This window comes from Rhyacophila brunnea, unplaced genomic scaffold, assembly GCF_057557595.1.
Source record: "Rhyacophila brunnea isolate RB1 unplaced genomic scaffold, BYU_Rbru_1.0 scaffold_15, whole genome shotgun sequence".
Lineage (NCBI taxonomy): Eukaryota > Metazoa > Arthropoda > Insecta > Trichoptera > Rhyacophilidae > Rhyacophila > Rhyacophila brunnea.
In genome coordinates, this window is record NW_028232806.1 from 6,402,904 (window position 1) to 6,418,197 (window position 15,294).

A 15,294-nucleotide genomic window follows, 5' to 3' on the forward strand; every position below is an offset into this window, starting at 1 on the left:
ATACACCATTAGAATTTTTCCCCGAAACAAGCATGGCATTCATAAACTACAAAAGAAGTTGTTTATTGTAATGAATGCTGGTAGGTACCTACTGACTTTAGGTTGGATTTTTTACATGAAATTTCAACCATATGCGTGGATACTTTTTCAATGTTGTCGCGAAAACACCAATTCGGTACTTGGAACGCAATCCGATCCCGGCGGCATCGGTCTATGGTCGGATTTTATTGCTTAGGGTCGAAAATGTTTTTAAACGATTGACAAATTAACAGTTTTAAGAAAATTTTTAACGATATTTTTGCTTGGTATATCCGATAAGTAGCTCGTTATAAAAGTGAATAAGTGTATGGAGAAAATCATAAACTAAAATGTCAACGAATGTTTCCTCATTACATCCAAGATCTCGCTATGTCCGTTAATAACCGAATTCGACTGTATTGAAATTAAACAATAGGTACACTGATCAAACAATTAGTACATATTTAACATGGGTTTAAAAACAGATATAGGTAGGTACATACAACAAAAAATCAAAATGCCTAAGTCAAAAATATACTAAAATAAACACATCAGAACTGACTAATTACACACTATACGTCATATTACAAAGTTTACACGCTTTACCCCGTTATCTTTATATGATTCCAAAAATGAACAATGTCCTCTAAAATCACTATAACTGGGTCACGACCGTCCAATCTTGTCCTCCACATATATTCACATAAATAAGACTGGAGCAATGTTCTGTGTGTGTCCCTGCGCTTTTTATTACCCCATTTCACCGATCCCCATATTCGCTCCACCTTCTGGGTATTAGCACGGGTTACAGGGTCGACGAAATGACATTTGTGATTTACAATTTACATTGCTCGAAATAACGTCGCACTTCGTTGTATGACCACCAAGAATCACTGAAAATAATTGATCCATGTCTTATTTTTTCCTTTATAAATCACTATAAATGGATCACGACTGTCCAATCTTGTCCTCCACATATATTCATATAAATAAGACTGGAGCAATGTTCTGTGTGTGTCCCTATGCTTTTTATTACCCCATTTCACCGATCCCTATATTCGCTCCACCTTCTGGGTTACAAGGTCGACGAAATGACATTTGTGATTTACAGTAAGGTGCTCAAAATAACGTCGCACTTCGTTGTATGACCGCCAAGAATCACTGAAAATAATTGATCCAGGCCTTATTTTTTCCTTTATTATTAGAATAAGGGTTGCTGCTGATCTGTCCGGAACGGTACACAAAGCATTCATTAGTTTCCCAGCAGATTCCACCCAAGACCCACTGCCGCAGTAAAATTCGCCCGGTATTATTTTTTCGGTGCACAAACTTTCGTCGATTACGACATGCAATGCCTCGTCTCCGATTTCTTTATTATTTTGTGAGATTTTCCATGCACACACCTCTCGCAAATAGTTATTCCAGTCAATGACTGTCGACTTGTTGATGTCTGGCTGCTTTTCACGAAATGATAGTGAAATTAATTCTTCGGCCCAACAATAGATGAAATGCACAACCGAGTGTCATTTTTTATCCCTCTAACCAAGTGTTTTGGAGTACACCATAACACTTATTACAAGGCCTTGTGTAGCGTATCCAACGAGGTTGCTCAGAAAAATTAAACTTCATTCGGTGCCCATTCTCACAGTTTTGCACTCGGGCAAGCATTGATTTTATTATATTAGGACAAGCATTGATTTTAAAACGGTTCAACGGGAACTTTCACTTTTGCACGGCACTGCCATTTGAGGGTTGATTCATTTTAGGTACCTTGCGGTATTCACTTTGTATTAGGTTTCACGTGTCACATTTCGCTCTTACGTGGTGGGGGTTGTACAATTATTTATTATGTGAAGTAATTTTTTGATTCAGAGAAGCGCGGGGTTTTTCTGTACAACGAGATCACTTGGTCTGGCAGGGGGTAAGTCTACCCTCCCAGTTCAGGGGCGACTTTAGATGAAATGCACAACCGAGTGTCATTTTTTATCCCTCTAACCAAGTGTTTTGGAGTACACCATAACGCTTGTTGCAAGGCCTTGTGTAGCGTATCCAACGAGGTTGCTCAGAAAAATTAAACTTCATTCGGTGCCCATTCTCACAGTTTTGCACTCGGGCAAGCATTGATTTTATTATATTAGGACAAGCATTGATTTTAAAACGGTTCAACGGGAACTTTCACTTTTGCACGGCACTGCCATTTGAGGGTTGATTCATTTTAGGTACCTTGTGGTATTCACTTTATATTAGGTTTCACGTGTCACATTTCACTCTTACGTGGTGGGGGTTGTACAATTATTTATTATGTGAAGTAATTTTTTGATTCAGAGAAGCGCGGGGTTTTTCTGTACAACGAGATCACTTGGTCTGGCTGGTTCATCCCATCAACAATCCATCCCAGTTCAGGGGCGACTTTTCAACATGACTCCCATCATTCGTCAGGTGCGGGGCGAAGGGGAAATTAACAGATTCCTAGAGTTTCGCCGCATCTCCATAACAGGATTTCCGCTCAGGGTAAGTGAGTGGCCTTGCTTACGAGTTATAATACCCTGCCCTCGAAGGCGCGTCTTCTAACAAATGCATTTTGCGATAATAATATTATTTGAAACGTTGCTCTGCAGGCAGGGGTTGTCAACTTTTATCAGGGGTATGTTGATTTAAGATTAAATTTTTTATATGGAATTGTGGACATTTTTATGGAGAAGGGTTTTTTTTGGTAATAGTAACTACCAGCGTTCATTACAACAAACAACTTCTTTTGTAGTTTATGAATGCCATGCTTGGTTCGGGGAAAAATTCTAATTGTGTATTTTTGTTTGAATTGCGACTTTTTGTGTTATGTGACCGCTCATTTAAAAATACCTATTCTCTGATATAACGAGTAACGCTTATAAGGAGCAAATTCAGTCGGTCCCATCTTCCCCGTAATAACCAAGTTCGACTGTATAAATATAATATCTAAAATTATGCCATTAACTAATTTGTTTTGTTAAGAATACCATCTGCTGTTAACACCTTCAATTTATATAAAAATAATTTAAAGATGTAAAAATATTGATCCATGCACAGTTTAATGTGTTTAGACCAGTGTCTGCCAAACTGTGTGCCGCAAGAAGTATCAGGTGTGCCGGAAAGGAAAAACCCTCCAAACTGTTCATTTTAAATAATGCTTATACTTATATTTAAATTTTCTTCAATTTTAAATTAACTCAACATCTACATATTCACATAAATATTTGTCACTTCACTTTCACTGTGTGAAAATATGGAAAAAAGCACAGAATCTGTGAAAACTGTGTTGAAATGTTAGCAGTTATTAGCAGATAATAGTGTGAAGTTTGCTACAAATGTATCCGCAATGTCAATAGACTTGCAACCAGGGAACTCAGAAACAATGGGAACTGAAATACCTAACGGGAAAGGAGAAGCAGGCAACCAATCTCGAGTAAAGAAGAATACGGGATAAACTTACACACGTATCAAGAATATGTCATACGTCAAATACTGACAAATGCTCTCGGTTTATGGACTGACGCTCATTTAATATTTGTGTATTTGTGTATTAACACACTATTGCACGCCGATAATGCGTGGTTCATTTTCGTAGGACACTCGCATATTCAAAACCCTGCGTCAAAATGTACTGTATTGGGATATAGCCCATCAGAATTATATTTATTAATCTGTTCTGTGCTTGCAACTAATTTAGTCTTAACCCTTAGACTGCGTATGGCATGTAAACATGCCATGATATATAATATAATATAAGTCATAAACATTACATGATATATAAATATACACCTATAAATATTTCAGTCTGTCAAAAAATTCAATCCTACGAAAAATATGTAAAAAAATGTTAAAATTAAAATTAATTAATCGAACACAAAATTCTTATTTCTAATTACGATAATTCATTAGTCGGTTGATGAAGATCTGGATTTCTTTTTATGCTTACTCTTCTTCTTCTTTTTATCTTTCTTGTGAGATTTCTTCTTCCTTTTCTTAGTGGATGGTTCATCGTTGGAGTTGTCAGAGCTACCATCCGGAGAAGCTGATCTAAAACACAAAATTACACCAACATTACTATATAGGCCAGTCATTTTTAACCGGGATTCTGCAAGAATTCGAAAAAGCCAACGATTTTTTTTCAATTAGTTATATGAATACTTTCAAATGAACGAAACAATTCATCGCGCCTGCCGCATTTGATTTTTATTTAATTTATCAAGTAAATCATTACAGTTTTTCATCACAAATTGGTGGGATTTTCACTTCAAAAATATTCTTACTACAGATCAGTGTTTGCCAAACTTTCGACATCTGCGTAGCCCTTCCATAATTTTCGTAACACCGTGTACCCTTCGTCAAAAAAAATGCATATATTTTAATAACAATCAAAATATATTTATTTTTTCCTTTTACAGTAGGTACATAAAAAAAATAATAAAAAACCGAAAAATAAATTCATTCATAATAAAATATAAATAAAAGTTTATAAATAACATTCATTATAATTTATAATCAATGAGAAGAATGAAATTGTTTATGTTGTTATATCACCATAATTTGGTTCCCTGGTTGTTAATTTTAATGTGAAATGCGGTTCCACATCCAAAAGTCTATTCTCTTTTTGACTTAGTGCCTACAAAATGCTGAAAAAGCACCTTCACATAGATATGAAATTGGAAAAGGCGAAATGTATTTCAGGACTTTCTGTTAAAACTGGACACAGATGTTGCATTTGCAACCAGAATGATGTTAAAGTAGGTAGACACCTTATATTTATTTTTCAAGAATCCGTCTGAAGCTAATTCCAACAATTAATTATTGCTTTTCTTCCGCATGCGATAAACCTTCTAGCATGGATGTTGTATTGATGTCGTATTAATGCTTGTTGCACCAGGCGCAGTCAAAGCCCGGTGCAGCGCGTACCCCCACCAAACTCTTCCCGTACCCCAGGGGGTACGCGTACCACACTTTGGGAAATACTGCTATAGATATACCATCATAAATCGTTAAGGCCATTGGACCCGTTTTTTCCTGTCTTCTCAGAATCGTGGAAATGGCAAGGACGTTTAACACGAATTGACACATAATAAACACTTTATTTATTTAAAATCTAATAAATAATATTCAAATAACACTTTTTGTGTCATTAAAATTTTCTGATTCGCTTTACTTTTTAAAATAAATGACAAATAGTCGGTCCTGTTTTCGAAATTGGCCAAAACGACTGTCACGCCACAGTGAATTTTTGAACTTAATAATAGTTTTGCAGGTATATATTGTATGAAAGAAATGGGTAAAACAATACATTTCATTGATTAACTCACGTACTTTTTTTAATTTCAGAAAAATAAAGATTTTAAAGCCATTTTAGTTTGAGTATACATCAGCCAATTTTGAATGATTTTTTCTCACAAAATAATATATACTGCACAATAAAAATATTTTTTTATTATACGAGGGTGGGTCAATAAGTCCTTAGAAAAGCCGACAGCTGGCGCGACTAGTACTGTAAGCGGTTTGTTTTCATGCAGCGGCACTACCGATTCAGTATGCTGCGAAGTTTCAATCAGATTGGTCGGGTTGTTGTGTGTTTCTCGTACATTTAAAAAAAAAATTGCTTGTGGAAAATGAAAAAATGGAAAATGGAGAAAATTGAGTTTAGAGCTGTTATTAAACATTTTAATATAAAAGGGTTAACAGCAAAGGAAATAAAAAATGAGTTGGATTTAGTTCACGGCATATCTGCTCCTTCATTTGCAACTATTTATAACTGGTTAAATGAATTTAAACGTGGTCGTACATCAACAAAGGATGAACCACGCTCAGGACGTCCTGTAGAGGTGACTACACCAGAAATGATCAATAAAATCCACGATATGCTGTTAAGTGACCAAAGATTAAAGTTGAGTGAGATAATTGAGGTTACAGGGATCTCAAAAGGTAGCGTCATTTCTATTTTACATGACAAATTGGGCATGAAAAATATTTCTGCAAGATGGGTGCCGCGTTTGCTCACAGTCGACAATAAACGCAATAGGGTGGTGGCCTCTAAAGCCCTGTTGTCGCTCATGCAACGCAATCCGGATGAATTTTTTCGTCGCTTTGTGACTGTAGATGAAACATGAATACACCACTATACTCCCGAGACGAAAGAACAGTCAAAGCAGTGGATTGCGAAGGCAAACCATGTCCAAAGAAGGCGAAAACCGTAAAATCAGCTGGTAAGGTTATGGCTACTGTATTTTGGGATGCACGTGAAATTATTTTCGTTGACTATTTGGAAAAAGGAAAAACAATAACAGGGGATTATTTTGCATCTTTACTGGACCAGCTAAAAAACAAAATTGAAGAAAAACGGCCTCATTTAAACAGGAAAAAAATCCTCTTTCATCAGGACAATGCCCGTGTTCACACATGTTTACGATCAATGGCTAAAATTGAAGAATTGAAGTTCGAATTGGTCGACCACCCACCGTATTCGCCAGATTTAGCCCCCAGTGACTTTTTCCTTTTCCCAAACTTAAAAAAATGGCTAAGTGGACAACGTTTTTTTTCAAATGAAGAAGTCATCGATCGGACAAATGCTTATTTTGAGGACCTTCCGAAAACTTATTTTTCTGACGGTTTAAAAAAAATTCAGAAACGTCTAACAAAGTGTATTGAGCTCCAAGGAGATTATGTTGAGAAATAAAAAAAAAATACAAAAATAAAAACTGTTTTAATGCTTTTTTCTAAGGAATTATTGACCCACCCTCGTAATATAACATTTCCGTAATACTATAAATAATAATTAACAATGAAAAAATAAATAAAACCCTATAAATTCGGTACAATTAGTGACGCTATATTACCAAAACACGTCGTACGTTTTCATGTATTTATCCTATTTTCAGACAATTTAGATATATAATTATTTTGCAAAATTAACAAAAAGAGACCATTTGATCGATTAATCCATATAGTTTTTCTAATTTCTCATTTCTAACCTTAGTAGGCTTCTAAATTTCAATGGGTGAGGACGTCTTTTTTTTCCAAATTTTTATCCGTCGCGAACAGTATTTTAACTCATAGAAAAATGACCTTTACTCGCATTGCAGTAACAATCAAATTGGCAAGACCACATGACGTAGACCAGGTGTTATAATTTGTGTTGACAAATCAAACATCATAAAATACCAGTGAATGTCAAACTGAGAAAAATGTAGTTATATTATATTATTTATTATCTTGTAATACAAATGGTTGCAGCATGTGAGATATTGTAAGATAATTGAATCTTATAACCACGATGGCTACAAAGAAGTCCTAAAGGTATTCGTTCGGTGCAACATTTATAAAAAAAAATATTTTGGACTTGAGCAGTTTAGATAAAATATAGGTGGACTTTAATTATTTTGATAAATACCTACTTGGTTGGGCTTTAAACGATTTGAAAAACTTTGCATGTACTTAATACAGTTTTTATGTACCTGGGTCGCCATGTTTTGTTATTTTCAAAGGGACGTATCCAGGAGTATGTTTATTGGCATTATCAATAGAAACAAAATAATATTATTTTTCAAGGTCTATTTATTATCGATCTTAAGTGGTTTATGTCACAAATAGTAAATTTGTAGAAAATTTAAAGTAAAATACGTTTTCGAATGCTGTCATAGTAATGGCCACTGAAACATGTGTCATAATTTTCTTAATCGTCAAAATAATAATAAAATAAGTGTTTTGGGGCAGAAAATCACGTATATGTTTTATGATGTATGTATTTTTCAGATGGTTTGTGGTAAAATCTTTTTTTTTCATACTGCCACAATTCAACTATTCATAATTAATTCTGTGGCCGGGGTGTAAAACTACATAAGTCAAAAAACAACATTTTTCAGGAGAGTGTTTTTTGTGAATATCTTTTTTTTTTTTCAAGAAAGCTTTGCTATTCAATTAATTTTTTTTCAGTTTATAGTTATTTTATATGTAATGAATTCATAAGACAGTATGAAATATTTAAAATAAAGTAAATAGCTGACTTATGTGTATCTACACATGAGTTTTTTTCTTGTTTGGCTGACTTATGTGATTATGGCTAATTATTAGAACATTAAAAAAAATCATATTAATAATGAAAACATTTGATTTTTATCAAGGAATACCAGATTTATTGAATATAATTAATTATTACAAAGAGGAACCTAATTTATTATTAAGAATGAGAGAGAAAAAAGAACCAGGAGACATAAAAAACTAAATTTTAATTCAAAAATCCACCAAGATACAAATGAAAACCAAAAAATACATACATCATTGAAAATTAAATATAAAAAATATTTCTTATAGTTTTCATGTTTCCACTAAATCTGGATGAATATCAGGTATGTTCCTGGAGGGCAGTTGGTGATAAAAGTCATGAGATATAGTTGGAATTAGCGGAAATAGAGATATAGGGGCATTCTTTTTTTCTTGGCTTATAGGTAAAGGTGCGTTGGTTATCTGAGATAAAGTTAGATCAGTTGTTTCCATCCTTTCTGGAACACCTCGCCGTCTTAAACACAGTGTTTTGAAAGATTCATTTTCTTCTAGGCTTGGTTTGAAATAAACAATTCCGATTTTTTTTATATGGGTATCTCATCTATATCTATAGGAAACCAATCGTACGGGTGGTTAATTTGACTAATAATTTTCTTCTTTTTTTTGTTCAATCATGGTCCGAATCAACTTCCGAAGTCTGTGAAATTCCTCCCTGTAGAGAATAGATACATAATTCTCAGTTTCCGCTTTGTTCATATTGAACATTTTTTTATGGTTAAATGTGATGGCAAGAGTATAGTGGCTTTCATAAGATGGAAATTTATTTATGTGTTCAGAAACTTTCATCAAATTTTCATCGCTCCATCTATTTGAAAGGATATACTGATCTAGATTGGCAGTGGTTTGTGTGCCACCTACAGTTGCTTATTTTTTTATGGCGACAAGATTAACAAAATTGTTTGTTTCACCAAACGTTTTTGGAAAACAACCCTTGCATACTTTAATTTTCTTCTTCTTATTGTACCATCCCCTAGCGGAGGTCGGCCACCATCAAGGCGTTCTTATCTTTGTCGTCACTACCGCTCGTCGCTACCCGGAACAGTTCTGTGGAGCTGCACTCGTACCAATCACGGAGGTTCTTAAGCCACGAAATGCGGCGCCGTCCTCTGCTACGCTTTCCATTGATCTTTTCTTGAATGACGAGTTGGGGAATGCTGTATTTTTGTCCTCTCATAATGTGGCCAAAGTATTGTAGTTTCCTGGTTTTGATACTACGTAGAACTTCTCGGTCCTTCCCCATTCGATTGAGAACTTCAACATTTGTCACCCGGTCAGTTCAAGGCATTTTGAGGATGCGTCTATACAGCCACATCTCGAAAGCTTCAAGTCTCCGTTACATCTCTTGGTTTAGCGCCCATACTTTCATACCATAGAAAAGAATTGAGAGCACATAACAACGTACCATACGCAGTCTCAGACCTAGGTTAAGATCTCGATTGCTAAGGAGGCGTCTCATTTTGAGAAAGGCGCTCCTTGCGATGTCAATTCTAGTTTTTATTTCCTGAGACTGGTCCCATTTCTCATTGACCCATGTACCTAAATATTTATAATGGGTCACACGTTCGATTGGTTCGCTGTTAATGACAAAATTTGTGTTGGTGTTTACTTTACTTTACTTTAATTTTACTACCTTCAATATTCAAAGAATAATTATAGGATTTTAACCTAAATTTTTCCTTACTGGGATCATGAAATCTAGGTCGGTGAATGGCCATATTTTGAATGGAAATTAATGACGATATGTAAGCACTCCTTTTTTCATACTGTGTAAGATTCAAATATTCTTCACAAAGCTTGATGCGATGACTTTCCATGATTCGATCTTGGCACAACATTCTGCGTTTAGATAAAAGGAGTTGAATACGTTTTCTAATTAACTTCCCAGTCTATGAATGGTATTCTTGGCCACTGTTCCTTTTGCGTTTTCTTTCTTCACATATACTTCTTGTGTCTTTTTTTGATGATTGCGGAGACTTTTGTGAAACTATTACTTCAATTTCATTATGTTCCGAACCTGGTGCTATAGTGTCAGTTATAATAATGGCCTGGAGGAATATATGACGGGTCAATGATCAAGTCATCAGAGCTAGAGCCTTGTACTATACTTTCATTTTGGGCATACAAATAATTAAGTTCATGTGTTGAAGCCAAACATTGAAGATTCTGGCTCGATGTATCCGGATTAATGTCATTTTTGCAGTTATTGATATGGTTAGTATCACTAGAGATAAAAGCTCGATCTTGATCCAAAAACTCATATGCGGAGTCAAATGGCAACGTTTTTGCTTGTGCTGAAATTTCACAATCACATTAATATGTTGTTAACGTTAACAAGTGAAACTTAAATTCAAATTGTATATTGTGTGAAATTAAAAGCACACCCCAATAAAATTATGTTTATGAAAAAATAACATAAAGTTACTTAAGTGTGGTAAACTTACCTTGCAACTTTATCAATGATGTTTCATTGGATAATGATAATGCAAGTATTTTTTTTTTGATCTCTGATATTTTGTATTTAAGTATAACGTATTAATCAATTTAAATAGTTTACACGCCTTTTATGAGTTCAGAACATCAATACTACACTCAACTAAATGAACTGTCTAACGGCGACTAACACCATAAGTCATCCGTTGTTGCCACTTAAAATTTAAAATTTTGTGCATAATCACATAAGTCAGACTTATGTGTTTTTACACCCCGCTTTTCAGAGGGAAATAACTTATGTGGTTTTGTTTTTTTGTATTATAACGCCATGCTAACAGAATTCGACTTATGTGTTTATACACAAGTGTGCAGAATCACTTGGACTTATAGAATCAGTAAAAACCGAAAAATGGAATTTTTTGACTTATGTAGTTTTACACCCCGGCCATAGAATTGTTTGTTAAATTTTTCATTGTGCACTTTGACTTAATAGGTAGGTGATAAAGTTTTTACCTTACTTTATTGTATTAATTTATTGTATAGTGAGAATTAGCTGCTTTCGTTGTCAGTGTGTATTTGATGAGTGCGCATAGTGCCTGACGATGTCGAAAGGCGAAACCAGGATCGCATAAAACGACTCAAATGAAATAGTACAAAACTTAAATCCATTAGAATTTAATATATTTAATGCCGAGTTGAATTGAATGGAATCACCTTAGGCATTTATTAGTAATTATTTAACACAAGTAAAAAATATATTGAGGTAAGAACCTAGTTCATTGAATAATAAAAACAATATTACTCTTTACATCACAACTGACAAGATTTATATGAATTGTATATTGCCTGAACTCATTGATCCTAGACTAACACGGTCGATGGATATAAGAAACCCTCAATATCATAATTATATTAGATGCTATCAATAGAAAAGAAAAAAAAATAAAAAATAATAAAAAATAATAATTTATAATAGTTATTCTAACACATTACATACCGTTAAGCCTGTACACTAATTAAAGAACCAATTATTAATTTTCTATACACACTAATGTTCCGAAATCCTCCGCGGCGACCAAAACGTACTGCCGTCAAATACACGTTATTATAATAATGGTTTCTTAAATCTTGATTGTTGCGTAATAAATTTAAAAAAAATTGTAAAAAGTTGTAAATATTCATTGAATTGCTTTCTTTTATGAGTCATGTTTTTATAATTCAATAAAAACGCAATAATAACAGAAATCTTTTATGCATCTTGTGAATGTTTTAAACTTATAATTTGTAATGTGAGCTCATGAAAAAATGAATAACTTTTGTATTCATACACACCGATATATATAAATAATATACCAATTTGAAACACCTCAGAAACATACATAAGTATTAGATTTTTTTTTGAAAAATATTTGAATTTGAACCCACAATATGATAGGTTCAAGAAAAGGTGTCACTTCACAAATTCAGCATATCAATAATATGAGGTTCTTATTTGGAGGTCTACTATTTTTATTCTTATAATTTATTCTACCTACCACAAAAATGTTTATAAAATTTGTTAGGAAAAAAAATATTATTAATTCAACACTTTTAAAACCTCTGATTTCGTATCTACTCCCAGAGGTGCTGTTTGTTTTTTTATGCGCGCTCGTATTGCTATTTTGTTGTGGCTCTTACGTCAAATTTGATTCTTACGAATGAACCCATAGGCCTTAAGTGTTCGAATTTAGAACTAAGCTCATCAAAGTATAAACATTATTGCATATGTCAAATGCTAGCATGTAGCGCCCTCACTCAACGGACAACTTATACTGGTGGATCTATAGTATGTACTAGGGACCCCTGAACAGAATTTTCTAACGTGGTGTATCAGGATCATAAATAAGAGCAGGATCATTCGACTGCGAATCGTATTGATATAACATACCGGTCTCTTTTCCGGCTTTTAGATTTCTTCTTAGGCTTCTTGGAGATTTTCTTCTCGGCGAGCATCTGTTTGAGTTCTTGCTCTCTCAAATTCTGCAACGGAGTGATGGTGTTATCTTCCGAATCCGAACTGGTGCTACTCACATCCAGGACAATCTCCTTATTGGGATCCACCTAAAAAATAATAACTAATATGTAAATACGTAATTATTGTTTACATATTTACCAGTTGCAATGCAATACCTTGGACGTATTACTGATATTTTTTTAACATCGATTCCGTTTAAGACTGACAGGTTTCTTAGTGGAAAGAGTTCTGAAAACTTCAAACCAGTGGCCTAAGCCGGCTCTCACATCAAAACTCGTCTCGCCTGAGACGTGTCGAATACGTCGATGTGACGTCATTGTTATTCACAAAACACATGTTGCCAAATGGAGCTCCGCAGGTTAGTCAAATGCGACTGTTTAGTTTGAAAAAACATCTGCTGTTGCAATCAACAAATCGCATGCTTCTCGGGCTGCGAGTCAAAGACGCCAGGACGCATACAAACACCTACGAATTGGTCACTCCTATACTGGCTAGTCGATCGCCGCATCTAAATATCTATACGTTTCGAAGGTTACGTGCGACTGTCGCTAGGTAGATGTGTGCGGTATTCATATGCGACACCGGATAGATGTTTGTGGAAGGTTTGATTTATGGCTGTGCGGCAGACGAGGCGAGTTTATATGTGAGAGCCAGCTCTTTTTAAATATTACAGTTCTCTATATAGTACTTAGTTATTTGGTCAATTTTTTCAATAAAAGAGGAAATATAAAGAAAAACCAACGCTGCAGGTAAAAAAAAAGTAATAGGTATGGATCTTTTTTCTATTGGAGTGACTTTGTAAAGAAGTTTTAAAAGAATATTGAATGAATACATTTATTGAGATCGAATTATTATTTTTATGTAGGCACTACATTCGACACTGAAAACTGCTCACACCGGGGTATACTTCATCAACCATGTTGGACCAATTCATGATCCGCTTTATGGCCCTTAGTTTAAAGCAGTTTCCCAAATTTTTCATATCACCAATTAAAAACACACAAACCGACGGTAATAAAAACACTGGTGAAGGTAAGCTGTATCAGCTAGTAATCTTTGCCAGTTTTAAGCATTCCAAAGTATTCAATTCTTTTTAATAATCACCTTGATGAAGTTCCGACATTGATACGTAAGATGTCCAGCGTACCCACATTTCTTACAGGCTGCCCGAGCTGACTCCTTTCCCTGCGGCATCAGCCTGGACATTGTTTCAGGATCCGAAAACATCTTCAATATCACTTACTTACTGCCAAATATAAAGAATAATATGTATAGATAAAATATTTAATAATAATAATGGGTACACATCGGTAACTGGATTATTTGTTAGGATAACTTAACCTAACCTAAACTAACCCAAACTAACAAATAATCCAGTACCTATATCAGCTATTTTCAAAATGTGTTTGCCGCTGTATCCAGGATAAACGTATAGAACCTAATAATGTTATAGTTAACAATGAATTCGTAATGCAATACTTTTAGTTATACTGCAATCTAGTAGACAACTGTTATTGCAATATGCAAAAAGAAATATTTGGTATAGAAGTGTTTTGATGTAACACAACTTATTGAAAAACAATCCAAAACCCGTCATTGCCAAAAACCTAACACAACCTACTTAGTTTTAGGTTATGTTAGATTTTTAGTTTCAAAAGACCTTGGTCACAAAAACGATATGGAATGGATATTTTGTCGACAAACACAATTAATTATTATGTTATTCAGAGTTTGTTAAACGTGAAATATGTTATATTTAGGTTATGTTGACACAGCCGGTATAAATTATAAATAAAATAACTTACCCAAACAGTAAAAACACGCTAATAAGAATTTAAGTTCATTTATATAGTTCTTGAAAGCATTTCAGGCTTATATTTATTATATGAAATTGTAGACATGTTTACAACGAATCAACGCAACCATAGATCATAGACTACATAGCTATGCTATAATTTTATTAAAATAAAAAATTAACTTTTACACATAGACAATATTTTTATTAATATATATAATTTTATTATCATTATATTATTAATATTATATATATTATCATTATATTTATTTTATATATATATATTATATTTATATAATATATTATGTTAATCCTCGTGTTGTGTGGTATTGCCTTTTGTATAAATAAATGGACTGCTTATTTAGCTGGCGACAACGTAAAAATTTCAAACCGGCGACTATTAATTGTATTCAAATGACAAAACCTGATAACTCGACTTTTTGACGAAATTGAGTTATCAGTTATCACCATATTCAGACTCCTCTCGTTGAGATCTACAAGATGGCAAAACCCAATATATCGTAGACCCACTAGTATTGAAGTTATGAGCGTTGGCATTTTGTTATATCCCCAAAATGTTGATTTTCGAAATTTGACAGAAGCTTATAAAGCGAAATATCTCATTTTGCCATTTTTCGTTTCCAAGGTTTGAATGAAATATAGTCATAGAAATATAATATAATTTGACAAAACATAATATCTGCCAATACTGTGATTTTGCCATCCGATATTTTGTTTGCTAACATCATGGTAGGTATTATAAGATGACTAAGATGACAAGATGGTTGGAACTAACGAAGAACGAAGAATCACCAGGATAAAGAAAACCCTAATAAATCTACTAGAGGAATACCTACTCTCAACGAAAAACACGCCAACGGACTAACAACGTCGCCAGATTTAAATATTTTGCTGTATTTTTTTGACTTGCTTGAGGCACTTGGACCATAGT

The 15,294-nt window shown here is 34.0% G+C and overlaps 1 protein-coding gene across 2 annotated transcripts; it reads right to left on the reverse strand.

Annotated features, from left to right (window-relative positions):
- Positions 1–1,221: 1,221 nt before the first annotated feature.
- On the reverse strand, positions 1,222–14,500 carry LOC147074844 (uncharacterized). Of its 2 annotated transcripts, none has more exons than XM_085943022.1 (4): positions 14,353–14,500; positions 13,652–13,793; positions 12,461–12,633; positions 1,222–4,074 (listed from the first exon to the last, which is right to left on the reverse strand). In XM_085943022.1, exons 2-4 carry the CDS (start codon positions 13,772–13,774, stop codon positions 3,933–3,935), a joined length of 438 nt encoding a protein of 145 aa, XP_085799148.1. In that variant the 5' UTR covers positions 13,775–13,793; positions 14,353–14,500; the 3' UTR covers positions 1,222–3,932. The 2 variants fall into 2 exon arrangements, with proteins under 2 accessions (XP_085799148.1, XP_085799149.1); XM_085943023.1 differs by lacking the exon at positions 14,353–14,500 and adding an exon at positions 13,928–14,321.
- Positions 14,501–15,294: the final 794 nt, after the last annotated feature.

Excerpts from the sequence above, each read along its gene's own strand:
- LOC147074844 (XM_085943022.1), bottom strand. The coding sequence starts at position 13,774 with ATGTTTTCGGATCCTGAAACAATGTCCAGGCTGATGCCGCAGGGAAAG. Across the intron at positions 12,634-13,651 it reads AATGTCGGAACTTCATCAAG|GTGGATCCCAATAAGGAGAT; the intron begins GTGATTATTAAA and ends ATTATTTTTTAG. Across the intron at positions 4,075-12,460 it reads AAAAGCCGGAAAAGAGACCG|ATCAGCTTCTCCGGATGGTA; the intron begins GTATGTTATATC and ends TTTGTGTTTTAG.